Source organism: Pogoniulus pusillus, chromosome 11 (genome assembly GCF_015220805.1).
Source record: "Pogoniulus pusillus isolate bPogPus1 chromosome 11, bPogPus1.pri, whole genome shotgun sequence".
In the NCBI taxonomy this organism is placed as follows: domain Eukaryota; kingdom Metazoa; phylum Chordata; class Aves; order Piciformes; family Lybiidae; genus Pogoniulus; species Pogoniulus pusillus.
Genome location: NC_087274.1, coordinates 16,391,710 through 16,406,678, shown reverse-complemented (window position 1 = coordinate 16,406,678; position 14,969 = coordinate 16,391,710). Strand labels below are relative to the sequence as shown.

The window sequence follows — 14,969 nt, the reverse complement described above, 5'->3', positions numbered from 1 at the left end:
GCCCTCAGCAGAGGCATGGACCTGTCAGAGCAGGGCCAGCAGAGGCTACAAAAATGATCCAAGGGTGGAAGCCCTCTGCTGTGAGGCCCACCTGAGAGAGCTGGGGGTTGTTCAGCCTGGAGAAGACTCTGCAGGAGGCACCTTGGGAACTTTACTGGGCAAAACATCCTTGGGGGATAAGATTTATCCCAGATGCTGAAAAGAGAAACCTCCCTCTCTAAAACTTGCTTGGACTTCATTAGCTGAGACAAAAACAGGCGTTGGGCAAACTGTTGCTAGTACAGACCAAGCTGTGTCTCTCCCTCCCATTCCCACCAGATGCATCCACTCAATCCCACATCACTAAATCAGCAGCACAATTTACTGGTGGCATTGTTAAAATGTTACTCAGGGGAGTGCTGGCCTGCTCTGGGCTGTCACCTACTTCCCAGAATGGCATCATGAGGGGTGCTCAGTGCCAGGCTCAGGGCTCCCACCGCAGGTGCTGGTATTTGTCCTTTCAGCCACGCGCCAGCGCCAGCAAAAAGGTGTCCCCATTGTGGGGCAGTGGGACCTCAGGAGTGCCTTGGAACTCTTTCCTCACACCTGGGCCCTGGGGCAAGCTCCTGAGATCCACCAAGAAGTCCTTGATCTGCTGTAGTCTCCTACTGCTACCAGAAGGTCCATGGGGGCTGCATCATTTCATATGTGGGGATGCTGGTGACGTTGACGGGGATGGAGATGACAGCCCAGGGCAGCCCGTGTTGCTCCAGGGAGCGTCTGATCATGTACCTGGAAGAAGACAGGACAGGCACATGGGAGCCACATGAGCTGGTCAAGTGGAGCCCAGATGCAAGCAGAAACCACAAACCAGCTCACAGAGAAATTCTGCGGATCAGCTATGGCTGAATCCACTAAAAGTTTGGCTTGCCAAATGCAGGTGGGGACATGGTGATCACTGGGACCTCCCTATCTGCTGGGAACAAGGCTGTTGTTTGGCCCTTCCCATCAGATGTTTCACACTTGGGAAGATGAAGAGCTGGAAAAGCTACAGATGTTGTACATCAGGACTTCTGCAAAGCCTTTGATTCAGTCCCCCACATCATCCTCCTCTCTAAGCTGGAGATGGATTTGATGGGTGAACTCTTGGGTATATTCTTTGGTTGGATGGTCACATCCAGAACAGTGATTGACAGCTCAACATCCAGATGGAGACTGGTGACAAATGGTGGCCCTCAGGGGTCTGTACGACTGGCTCTGTTTAATACCTTTGTCAGTGACACAGGCAATGGGATTGAGAGCACCCTCAGCAAGTTTTCAGATAACATCAAGCTGACTAGATAGAAGGAAGAAACTCTTCACTTTGAGGGTGGTGAGACCCTGGCTCAGATTGCCTAGAAATGTGGTAGCTGCCCCATCCCTGGAACCATCTCAGGTCGGACTAGATGAGGCTCTGTGCATGCTGCTCTATTTGGAAGACATCCCTGCAGTGGTGTTGGACTAGATGAGCTTTAAAGGTCCCTTGCAAGCCAACCCATTGTATGCCCAATAGGTGCCTTGGCCAAGGCAGCACCTACCCATCCCTGCCCAGCAGGAAGAGCGCCGGGATGTCGGCCGTGCGCCTGCTGCTGTCCTGGATCATCTCGATGTAGAAGCTGTCGTTGTCGTAGGCGTTGTCGGCGATGATCACTGCCCGCCCGCCGTGCTCCTGCACCACTCGCGTCTTCGACAGGAACGAGCAGCCCCTAGGGCACAAAGCCGCAGCTCTTTCATGGCCACCTTGGCAGATATGAAACCTGCTAGTACCAGAGCTTGCCTGGAGATGCCCAAACCAGGGACTGCCTTCCTGGCCCCACACCTCCCCCAGGCCCTGCTCCTCCTCTCTGAGTCTGTATTTTAGGCACGAGCTGCCCACACTGCTGCTTTCTCTTAAGCAAAAATAAAATAAATAGGGCTTTTGCCAACCCTATTTACATTTTGTTTCCAGCTAAAAGATGGAACTTGAAATGCTCTGCAGCAAGAGCATCCTGGAGATGCTGGTAAAATGTGGTCGTTACCCTGTCACCCCGAGTGCCACAGGCAGCTCCTCTCCTGCCCAAGTGTCCCCACCCTGGAACAGCTCCCATGATGCCAGACGTACCCCCTCTCCACCAAGGCAATCTGGTCCTGGATGAAGACACCATTATTGAGTTCTCCACAGGCTTCAGGGGGATCCGCGGGGACCAGGTGGATCTGGTCATACCTTGTGTTCTCCAAGGAGAGAAGCAGAAGTGAGTGAAGGGAGATTGGGGCCCCACCACAGTCATCCCCACCACAGCCATCTCCACTGTCCCTTTCTCTGCTCATCCCTGTGCAGGGTGTGCTCTTGGTAAGACTTAGGACTTCCAGGCAGAGGCACATTGTCCTTCTGCAGGCCCCAAAGAGCCATCCTGATCCCACTCAACAGCTCATCTAGATCCAGCATTGCTGTGTCCCTCAGCACCACATCTACACAACTTTTAAACCTCTTCAGGGAAGGGGACTCCACTACTGCCCTGGGCAGCCTGGTCCAGGCCTTGACAACCTTTCCGGGGAAGAACAGCATCTCCTTCTCTAGAGAGTATCACTTCCCTTGCTCAAGACACTAGAGAAAGTGTCTTCTCCTGCTCCTCAGTGTCCCATGTGCACATCTGTTCCTGCACCCTCACCCCAACACCGTGTTTATTCAGAAACGTTTTTTCCTCTGCATACCACTTGGTTTATCTCTGCTGTTCCCCATGGCAGTCTTGTAATAGGTGATTGTAATTGTTTAATAAAGAAACATTTTAATAGAATTGTAATAGGTGATTGTAATTGTTTAATAAGGAAACATTTTAATAGAATTGTAATAGGTGATTGTAATTGTTTAATAAGGAAACATATTAATAGAATTGTAATAGGTGATTGTAATTATCCAATAAATAAATATTTTAATAGAATGTTAAGCATGCTTAGCTGCAAAAGGCAGCGTATATACAGCTGTTGCAAATCAGGAGATATGCCTAACCCAGAGGTCATGCTATAGATGGTAATGTGCAAAGAATAAGCTAGCTAATTGCTGAGTATTTCAAAGACTAAAACTTTAGGTACACCCTTAATTTTGAGAAAACATGCCACATGTGGGACTCGGGACATTAATCAGTCATATTCCAAGGACTAAGCTTTAGGTGCATCCTTAATTTTGAGATAAGAAGAGAACATGCCACATGTGGGACTCGGACATTAATCAGTCATGTTCCAAGGACTAAGCTTTAATTTTGAGAAGTGGGATTCGGGACATTAACCAGCCAAAGGAAGTCCATATATGGAGACGGGTGAACCAGAGGACACCTGAGGAGGACTGCTTACTTCATCCTCAACGACCACCAGAAGGGAAGGAAGACCCTAACCCAAAAGAAGGAACATGCGCAGAAAGGATGGATTTATGTAATTTGCAGGGCGGAACAACGCAGACAACATAGTATAAATATAGGCTAATTAAGAGACTTGGCACGGCAGTTGGCGGAGCGGTGACTCCCCTGTCGTCCAGCGCTGTAACTTTGCTCATATTCTACTTGCCTAATTGAATAAATTTGTAACCTGGACACTTGGATTTTGAGTCATTCTCAATTTATAACAATTGGTGCCGTGACTCGGATCAGGGAAAGCAGTCTCTGACTCTGTGGGAAGGCGCCTCTCGGGCTTGACCCGAGGTCCTGCTAGAAGGAAGAGAATTTGCTTCAACCTGACCGACGAACCTAAAACAGAATATTGAGCAAAGTGGTAAACCGGTCAATCCCATAAATTTTTGTGCACAGAAGTCCGGACGAAGACGCAGGACGCGTAAGTTTACTGCACAAGGGTTGCAGGGGGTACCGTTCGGGCGGGATTGGGTGTTCCCGGAGTACAGCAACTGAGAGGGGGGCCGGCAGCTCGGCACCAACCCAAGCGAAGTGCGGACCCTTTAGTACTGCGGTTCCCATATCCCGCGAGGGACTGGGCCAGGAATAAGGGGAGCGAGTGTGTGTGTGACTGATTGGTACTCCGGAAGATGGGAGCAAGGGGGGGGCAAGTCCTCTGATCCCATGGGCTTGCTGCCCAAAAATATACTGCACAAGGGTTGCAGGGGTTACCGTTCGGGTGGGATAGTGTGTTCCCAGAGCCCGGATGAAGACACGGGACGCGTGAATATACTGCACAAGGGTTGCAGGGGTTACCGTTCGGGTGGGATAGGATAGTGTGTTCCCAGAGCCCGGATGAAGACGCGGGACGTGTAAATATACTGCACAAGGGTTGCAGGGGTTACCGTTCGGGTGGGATAGGATAGTGTGTTCCCAGAGCCCGGATGAAGACACAGGACGCGTGAATATACTGCACAAGGGTTGCAGGGGTTACCATTTGGGTGGGATAGTGTGTTCCCAGAGCCCGGATGAAGACGCGGGACGTGTAAATATACTGCACAAGGGTTGCAGGGGTTAGGTTACCGTTCAGATAGGATAGTGTGTTCCCGGAGCCCGGAGGAAGACGCGGGGCGCGTGAATATACTGCACAAGGGTTGCAGGGGTTACCATTCGGGTGGGATAGTGTTTTCCCGGAGTACGGCAACTGAGAGAAAGGGGGGCCGGGAATAAGGGGAGCGAGGAAGATGGGGGCAGGGGGGAGCAAGTCCTCTGATCCCATGGGCTTGCTGCCCGTTATACCTAAGGAAACCCCCTTATCGGTAATGTTAGATAACTGGAATAATTACCCTGGGACGAGGGGTAAGACTAAATATCAAATGATATTTTATTGTACAAGGATATGGGGGGGGAAAGAGATTAGTAAGAATGTGTTCTGGCCGACTTTTGGGTCCTCAGAGGATTGGGTCAGACAAAAATTGAATGTTTGGGTCAATAATAAACGACCCTTTAATCCAGAAGAAGGTCAGTATGCAGAAGTTTGGATAAAAACATCAGGACCAACTGCCTTATTCCCCTTAAAGGAAACAGGCAATAAAGAGGAGGAAAAGAAAGAGAAAAGAAAAACGGAGGAAGACATTTTATTAATACCACCACCCTATGTCCCTCCTGAACCACCCACTCCACCCACAGCACCCCCAGTAGTAAGAACCTCACCAGATCCCGTGCCTGTACCCAATTTACAGCAGACGGGACAAGAAAGCTCTGGCTCCACATCAACAATTAAATTAACTAAAACTCCTACTCCTCCCAGACGACAAACTAGGAGCCAGAAAGATGTCTTGCAATACCCTTTAAGGGAAATGCCTATGGGAGGACCACAACCAACAATAGGGTACATTTCTGTACCTCTGAATTCAGGAGATCTGAGAGAGTTTAAGAGAAACGAGATGGGTAAATTAATTGAAGACCCATTAGGAGTAGCAGAGAGATTGGATCAATTCTTAGGTCCTAATCTTTATACTTGGGATGAGATGCAGTCTATAATTAGTCAGTTATTTACAACAGAAGAAAGAGACATGATCAGAAGAACTGGTATGAGGATTTGGGATGCCCAACATGCCCAGGGACCTCAAGCAGACATTAAGTGGCCACTACAACGGCCGAATTGGAATAACCAGGATCCATTACATAGGACCCACATGCAAGATTTAAGAACTATTATAATCCAGGGAATTAGGGAAGCTGTGCCGCGGGGCCAAAATATTAATAAAGCATTCAGTGAAAGACAGAAGAAAGATGAAAGTCCAACCGAATGGTTGGAAAGATTAAGAAAAGCATTGCAGTTGTATTCAGGAGTGGATCCTGATCATCCAATTGGACAAGCCCTGCTGAAAACTCAGTTTGTAGCTAAATCATGGGAGGATATTAGGAAGAAAATTGAGAAGTTAGAAGAGTGGCAGGATAAAGGTTTAGATGAACTTTTGAGGGAAGCACAGAAAGTGTACGTTAGGAGAGAAGAAGTAAGTGAGAAAAGACAGGTTAAGCTGATGGCAGCTGCAGTCAGAGAAGGAAATAGGGGCAATAAAACCCCTGAGCGAAAAACAGTAGGAGCCAGGATGGGAAATTCGGATGAGGAAGTGAAGAAAAGAGAAGCAATAACTTGTCACTACTGTAACAAGAAAGGGCACATTAAGAAAAACTGCAGAGAAAGGATTAAAGATGAGGAGATACAGAAAATAGAATAGGGGAGTCAGGGGCTCTATCTCTTAGGGGACCGAAGTCATCGGGAGCCCTTGATAAAGATCAAAATAGGTCCCCAAAAGCAAGAATTTACATTCTTAGTAGACACTGGAGCTGAAAAATCAACAATTCAAACCCTCCCCCGGGGATGTGAAATTTCTAATGAAACCACAAGGGTGATTGGAGCAAAAGGAGAACCCTTTCGGGTTAATAAAATAAAAAATGTGATATTTGAAACAGAAAATAAATTTGGGCTTGGAGATTTGCTTTTGGTCCCTGAAGCAGAGTATAATCTACTGGGACGCGACATGATTGTAGAATTGAAACTAGAAATTAAAGTAGAGAAACAGGAGGTTACGGTATTAAATTATCCGTTAACAATTAAAGATGAAGAGCAAATAAATTCCGAAGTATGGTATGATCCAGAAACCATAAGTAGACTGAACATACCTCCACTGGACATACAAATTTCTAACCCACAAATACCTGTCAGAATCAAACAATATCCCATCCCATTAGAAGGAAGGAAAGGATTAAAACCAGAGGTAGACAGACTTTTGAAACAAGGAATTTTGGAACCTTGTATGTCTCCTTTTAATACACCCATTTTACCAGTAAAGAAATCAAATGGGAAATATAGGTTGGTGCATGATTTAAGAGAAATCAATAAGAGGACAATTACTAGGTTCCCTGTGGTAGCAAATCCATATACACTATTGAGTAAATTAGGGCCAGATAATTCCTGGTATAGTGTAATTGATTTAAAAGACGCCTTTTGGGCATGCCCGATTTCTAAGGAAAGTAGAGACTACTTTGCCTTTGAATGGGAAGACCCAGAAACAAATAGAAAACAACAATTAAGATGGACGGTGCTGCCTCAGGGATTCACAGAATCACCAAACCTATTCGGCCAAGTGTTAGAGGAACTTCTGCGGGAATTTCAGACACATGAAGAAAATGTCCTTTTACAATATGTGGACGATCTCCTCATTGCAGGAAAAGAGAAGGAGAGAGTAAGTCAAGATACCATAAAGTTATTAAACTTTTTGGCAGAAAAGGGACTAAAGGTCTCAAGGGACAAGGTGCAGTTTGTAGAAGAGAAAGTAAAGTACTTAGGGCATTACATATTCCAAGGAAAAAAGATTTTAGACCCGGAGCGAGTTAAAGGGATCTCCGAGCTTACAATACCAAAGACTAAAAGGCAGATTCGACAACTCTTAGGATTATTAGGATACTGCAGACAGTGGATAGAAAATTATAGTGGTAAAGTTAAATTTTTGTATGAAAAATTAAGTGAGGATAAATTACCTCGCTGGAACACAGAAGAGGAAGATAAGATAAGGCAGTTAAAAATAGAATTGAGTCAGGCTCCAGTCTTGCAATTACCAGACTTAAAGCGGCCGTTTCATCTGTTTGTGAATGTAAGTGAAGGAACGGCTCTAGGGGTATTGACTCAGGAGTGGGCTGGACAAAAGAAACCAGTAGCATATCTCTCAAAAGTGTTAGACCCTGTGAGTCGGGGCTGGCCCAGTTGTTTACAAATTGTAGTTGCTGCTGCTATTCTACTTGAAGAGACTAACAAGATTACCTTTGGGGGAGAAGTCATTCTATATGCTCCCCATAACATCAGGGGAATATTACAACAGAAAGCTGAAAAGTGGTTGACAGATAGCAGGCTTCTGAAATATGAAGGAATCTTAATAGAATCCCCCAGGTTAGACCTAAAATTAACTGCTGCTGTTAACCCTGCCGAATTCTTGTATCCAGGAAAAGAAGAAACACTGGTTCATGATTGTTTACAAACTATCGAGCAACAAACCAGGATAAGACCTGACTTAGAAGAAGAAGAACTTGACAAGGGAGAAATTCTTTTTGTGGATGGATCATCCCGGATTGTAGAAGGGAAAAGAATATCAGGATATGCCATTGTCCAGTTGCTTAAAGGAGAATTCAAACTTAAGGAATCGGGACCCTTAAGTGCTAGTTGGTCGGCGCAAGCCTGTGAACTATATGCCCTATGGAAAGCCTTAGAACACTTAAAAGGGAAAGAGGGAACCATATATACTGATTCTAAGTATGCCTTTGGAGTAGTACACACGTTTGGAAAAATCTGGGAAGAAAGAGGTTTTATAAACTCACAAGGAAAAGGATTGATTCATCAGGAATTAGTTAAGAGAGTTTTGGGAGCATTAAAAGGACCACAGAAAATAGCAATTGTACATATAAAAGGTCACCAAAGGGGAACTAATTATCAGATTAGAGGAAATAACATGGCTGATACAGAAGCAAAGAAAGCAGCTGGGAACATACACGTTATATTAACAATGGCTGTACAAAATAAGGACTATGGAAAGAGTTTTGATCTAAATGAAAAGGAAAAATTAAAACAAATGGGGGTTGTAGAAAAAGACGGCAAATTTGTACTGCCAGACGGGTGGGAAGTTTTACCCAAGGGACTAGCTGTAGATATACTTACAAAAGTACATGAGAAGACTCATTGGGGAGCCCAAGCTTTGGTGGACCATTTTGAGCAACAATATACATGTGTAGGAGTCCACAACTTGGCAAAAGGTGTGATACTTTCCTGTGAAACCTGTCTCAAAGTGAATCATAGCCGTAAACAACAGAAGCCCCTTGGCGGGAGACCCCCTGCCTACCGACCCTTCTCGAATATACAAATTGATTTTACTGAATTACCTAAAGTTGGAAGATATAAATATTTATTGGTAATAGTGGACCATTTGACAAATTATGTAGAAGCATTTCCAACTGCTAGAGCTACTGCAAATCAGGTAATTAAAATTTTACTTGAAAACATCATACCAAGATATGGGGTACCTCTAATTATTGACTCAGATAGGGGACCTCATTTTATTTCAAAAATTGTTCGAGAATTGGTCGAAGCATTAGGGATTAAATGGGACTACCATACTCCATGGCATCCACAAAGCTCAGGAAAAGTAGAAAGAATAAATGCAGAAATCAAAAGTACTTTGACTAAATTGATGGTAGAAACAAAGTTATCATGGGTAAAGTGTTTACCAGTGGCATTGTTGATTTTGAGAACAAGACCAAGGACGGATCTGGGGGTATCATCATTCGAAATGTTATATGGGATGCCTTATAGGATTGAGAATCCTCAAGATAATGTATTAATAAGAGATCAAGAATTACAAGAATATATATCAAAATTGGCTGAACATAGGGAAATGTTGTGGAAAAAGGGATTGATTGTCCAGAGACCACCATTGAATTTGAAAATACATAATATTACACCAGGTGAATGGGTGATGATTAGAACCTGGAAAGAAGAAACTTTGAAACCTAAATGGGAAGGACCTTATCTTGTGTTGCTCACTACAGAAACAGCGATCCGAACTGCTGAACGTGGATGGACGCATGCCAGCCGAATTAAGGGACCAGTGCCACCCCAGTGGAAGATAACCAGTGTTCCTGGAGATACTAGAATAATCTTGAAAAGATGAATCATGATTTTAGATATATTTGAATACACTTTTGACAAATTTCGTTCTTTGCCTTTAGGAGTACAGTTTATAATAGCATTTTCAATAGCTGTTTTAATTTCTTTGTTAATATTTTATTTGTGGAGAATTGCAAAGTGTGGATACGGTGTGTGTTCATGAACCAAGATAACAGTGAAAGGGATTGGGCATTATATGGCAGATGTGTTAGATTCACCAAGGACCCCACTACAGTTATATGTAATATAGATGTATTGATCTTTAGTGGAAAACCAGGGTGCATATGCTATCCATTTGTTTGTTTTAAATGCAAAAAGTGTCGAGAAAAAGTGGTGGGCTCATTGTAGAGACGGATTTCCCCCTAGGGGAGTATGTGATGTTAGTTATAAGGAAAAAGAGAAATCACATATCAAACTCTGCAATACCTAGAATCTAGAGATCCCACTTCATTGTGGGACCCGCTACATTGGGTTTACGAAACCTTTGGAGTAAACCCAAACTCCTATTGTTTTAGCCCACGAGAATCTATACCATTTGTGATTGAATTAGTTCAGGTCCAGTGCCGAACGGAAGCTCTAACCGCTGGATGTTCTGAGTATATGGTTAAGGTGAAGGCCTGACCAGCATATCTCAGAAGATTAAATAAAAAAGGGTAAGTTACTCCGGACGGATGACTCTTGCTGCCAAGAAGATGGAACACCTCGTGGCTTGCTGCAACCAAGTCGACGAGCGAGGCAGAGGAGGATCCAGGAAGGAGCATGGAATAAAAAGAAAGCATTGGCAGAACTTCCTAAGGACTGGTGAGCTAAATAATACAAAACTTCAAAAATGTTTGACCATTTTTTGCATTTACTCACTCATCTGGATGGCTCCAATAGTTGAAGCAGGGAATCCCCATGAACCCTGGAGGTGGATAATGTATCAGTTGGAACTTGGGAAAATAATTGCAACCTATCAGGGAGTGGGGACTCCGACGTTTAACATCACGTCATGTCAAATGATAATATCTTTGTGTGAAAAATTTGAATCAGTTAATCGACTGGCGAGAGCCAGGGGAAATGAATTATCTTTATATTTCTGTCCTGCTTCAAACCCTGGAAAAAGCTATTGTAATTATCCAGGGCAGTATTACTGTGGATACTAGGGTTGCGAAACCATAGCACTTGAGTGGGGAGTTCAACGAGATCCTGATCTCCGGCTGGAATGGCTTCCCAAAAATTGTAAACCACCTACTTATTCCCATGATGGAGATATTATGGGAAAAGCCTATCCAGCAAGTTGCACTAGTTTAAGATTAACTGTCAAAACCCCTCTAAAAAGAGAATGGGAAGTTGGGAAACTTTGGGGAGTTAGAGTAAGAGAGCCAGGAGAAGATAGAGGAGGATTCATAAAAATAATTAAACAACGGCTCTTACATGACCCAATAGCCATAGGCCCAAATACATACCTAAATCCAGGTTCCACCAGAGTAACATCTCCGGTAACAGACCCTCAAAATATTAATGGTACGAAGAACACCACCTATAGATCTAAACCTTCTAACACAACTCAAACACCATCAGTAACATCAGGAACATTATCTAAAGATATGATTCCCATACAGAGTGATCCATTATGGAATTTGATGAAAACTTCATATCAGGTACTTAATCGAAGTGAACCAAACTTAACTGAAAGTTGTTGGTTATGTTATAGTATGAGACCACCTTTTTACGAAGCAGTAGGAAGAGCGGAAGGGATACACTGGTCAAAAGGTACTAACCCAGCTGAATGCGACTGGGATGAGCAGAGGAACCAGACCCAGGGAATAACTTTGCAAATGATAAGAGGACAAGGGAAATGTGTAGGAGAAGTTCCTGATAGATACAAACTGTTATGTAATTACACTATTGGAAAAGACGCCTTGGAAAGCGCTAGGAATAGAGCATATAAGTGGATAATTCCAGCAGAAGGAGCCAAGTGGATATGTTCTGATACAGGAATCACTCCTTGTTTATCCCTCCAGATTTTTGAAGTATCTCAATTCTGCATACAGGTCTCTATAGTTCCTAGAATCATGTACCATACTCCTGAAGAGGTGTACCATTATTTTGAACGGGGATTACCCATAAGTGCAAGGGAACCCCTCACTGCTATAACCATAGCTGCTCTGTTAATAACAGGAGGTGTAGGAGCAGGAACTGGAATTGCTTCACTAGTGAAAAGTCAGGAAATAAAATCATTACAATTGGCAGTGGATGAGGATCTTAACCGATTAGAAGAAGACATAAAGAAGCTAGCTACCTCAGTAAAATCACTATCCGAAGTGGCATTGCAGAATCGACGAGGACTGGATTTAGTGCTATTAAAAGAAGGTGGCCTGTGTGTAGCCTTAAAGGAGGAATGTTGTTCTTATGTAGATCATACTGGAGTGGTGATAGATTCAATGAATGAGTTACAGAAACGATTAGAGCAACGTAAAAAGGAAAGGGGTGATGGAAAAGTATGGTATGAAAATTGGTTTAACACATCTCCATGGATCACAAACATCCTATCCACACTGGCAGGACCAATTATTGTTATAATAATGGTGTTGGTATTTGGGCCATGTATCCTGAACTATATTACAAGATTAGTTAAAAATCGCTTTGATACTGCTAAACTGTTTATCTTAGCTCTGAACAGAGACACAGGTTATAACGTTGTACCCACATCAGAAGAGTCTTACAATGAATCAGAAACAGGGGAGTAAATAGGTTTCTTTAATAAACAAATGAGAAAAAGAAAAAGGGGGGATTGTAATAGGTGATTGTAATTGTTTAATAAAGAAACATTTTAATAGAATTGTAATAGGTGATTGTAATTGTTTAATAAGGAAACATTTTAATAGAATTGTAATAGGTGATTGTAATTGTTTAATAAGGAAACATATTAATAGAATTGTAATAGGTGATTGTAATTATCCAATAAATAAATATTTTAATAGAATGTTAAGCATGCTTAGCTGCAAAAGGCAGCGTATATACAGCTGTTGCAAATCAGGAGATATGCCTAACCCAGAGGTCATGCTATAGATGGTAATGTGCAAAGAATAAGCTAGCTAATTGCTGAGTATTTCAAAGACTAAAACTTTAGGTACACCCTTAATTTTGAGAAAACATGCCACATGTGGGACTCGGGACATTAATCAGTCATATTCCAAGGACTAAGCTTTAGGTGCATCCTTAATTTTGAGATAAGAAGAGAACATGCCACATGTGGGACTCGGACATTAATCAGTCATGTTCCAAGGACTAAGCTTTAATTTTGAGAAGTGGGATTCGGGACATTAACCAGCCAAAGGAAGTCCATATATGGAGACGGGTGAACCAGAGGACACCTGAGGAGGACTGCTTACTTCATCCTCAACGACCACCAGAAGGGAAGGAAGACCCTAACCCAAAAGAAGGAACATGCGCAGAAAGGATGGATTTATGTAATTTGCAGGGCGGAACAACGCAGACAACATAGTATAAATATAGGCTAATTAAGAGACTTGGCACGGCAGTTGGCGGAGCGGTGACTCCCCTGTCGTCCAGCGCTGTAACTTTGCTCATATTCTACTTGCCTAATTGAATAAATTTGTAACCTGGACACTTGGATTTTGAGTCATTCTCAATTTATAACAGTCTGACCACCCCTCCTCGGTCACATCTGTCTCTGTATCAGCCCCTGGAGGTGGGAAGAGTGGGGCACAGGCTCCACCACCACAGCCAGGGCCAAACTCCTTCCCAAAGCCTGCTGAGGCTCAAAGCAGGGACCAGCATGTGCCTCCTACTAAAGGGCATGCTCTGGGAAGAGCAATTAGCAAAGGCTTCCAATCACAACAGACAAATGTGAGGATGGAAGGAGCCAAAGGGCTAACTTGGTGAATACTTACAAACACACCACCAAAATCCTTGGCTGGTGTGGCAGTGAAGATGTAGCGGATGTCTCCAGGGCTCAGCACTTGGAAGTACAGGTATTCATGGATGCGTAAACCTGGGCGTGCATGGAGGGAGAGGCAGAGAAAACAGGAAAAATTCCTGAGAAACGGGAAAATACACAGCTACCCCCTCTGAACCACACCAGGCCCAAAGGAATGTGCCCTTTGGCAACAGCAGCACCTGGCTGGGCCTTGAGGATGAGGACCTAAAATGGGTCCAGCCTAGGGTGCTACAAGTGCAGATGTACCAGCACCCAGGAGACAGGGGAAAGGCACCAGGATTGGGGCACACAAAGGTTTCCCCATATGACTGTAGGGGAAAAGAAATTCTTTCCATTCCCCTGTTCTCCAAACGCAGCTGGACCATGGAGGGGACAGGGGTGACATCAGGGGGAAAATGTGCTTGGGCTGAGGCACCCTGAAAAGAAACACAGCTGGAATAGGGTGTAGGAGGAGGAATGGAGTAGGGCTGGGGTGTACCAGGAGAAAGGGAGTAGGGCTGTGGTGCAGAAGGGGAAATGGAGCTGTACTGGGGTGTAGGAGGGGAAGTGAGCCTGGATTGCGGTGAACAGAGGAGGAAATGCAACGGGGCTGGGTGCAAAAAGGGGAAATGCAGCTGCAATAGGGTGCAGGGAGAGAAATGCAGTGGAGCTGGGTTGCAGTGATGGAAAATGTATCTAGATCGGGGTACTGGAGGGAAAATGCACTCAGAATGGGGTACCGGACGGGGGAAATTGCAATTAGGTCAGGGTGCACCGAGGGAAATGCATTCTGACTGCAGGAGGGGAAATGCAATGGAGCTGGAGTGCGGGGATAGGAAATGCACACAGGCTGGCTTGCGGAATAAGGACATGCAATGGAGCTGGGGTGCAGCGATGGGAAATTCACCCAGACTGGGGTGCTGGGTGGGGAAACGCAGTGGGGCCGGGGTTCAGCGATGGGAAACGCGGCGGGGGGGGGGGGGGAAGTGCAGGCGGATCGGGCGCTGCAGCGAGGAAAAAGGCAGCAGGGCCAGGGTGCAGGGCGGGGAAAAGCAGTCGGGCGACAAGGGGCGGGGTGCAGGGCGGCGGGACCGGGCAGCAGCTGGCACTCACCGCGTGCCGGGCAGGAGCAGAGGCAGAGGCAGAGCCAGAGCGAGCGGCGGAGCATGGCTGCGCCCGGCACAGCCAGACGCTCCGCCCCCAGCCCACGCCCATTGGCGGAGCTAGGGCACCGCGCCTTCCTATTGGTTAACAAAGCCATCATTCTCCAGAGAGACCGGAGCCGGCTGGCTCTTAGGCCCGTGCGGTCCCGAGAGGCGGTGGCTTTCTCGGTCGCTGTCACCTCGGTGTCCCCTCACTGGCCCTGTCGAATAAAGCTCCACTCGCCACTCCTCCTTTCTCCGAGCCGCTCCTCCGCTGGCAAATGCTGAGCCGGCTTCACCTCCCT

At 45.2% G+C, this 14,969-nt stretch overlaps 1 protein-coding gene across 1 annotated transcript; it reads right to left on the bottom strand.

The window, feature by feature from the left end:
• Positions 1–343: 343 nt before the first annotated feature.
• On the bottom strand, positions 344–14,939 carry PRADC1 (protease associated domain containing 1). Its single transcript, XM_064151202.1, has 5 exons — positions 14,636–14,939; positions 13,497–13,597; positions 2,120–2,229; positions 1,557–1,724; positions 344–771 (listed from the first exon to the last, which is right to left on the bottom strand). Exons 1-5 carry the CDS (start codon positions 14,784–14,786, stop codon positions 651–653), a joined length of 651 nt encoding a protein of 216 aa, XP_064007272.1. The 5' UTR covers positions 14,787–14,939; the 3' UTR covers positions 344–650.
• Between the last annotated feature and the right edge of the window lie 30 nt (positions 14,940–14,969).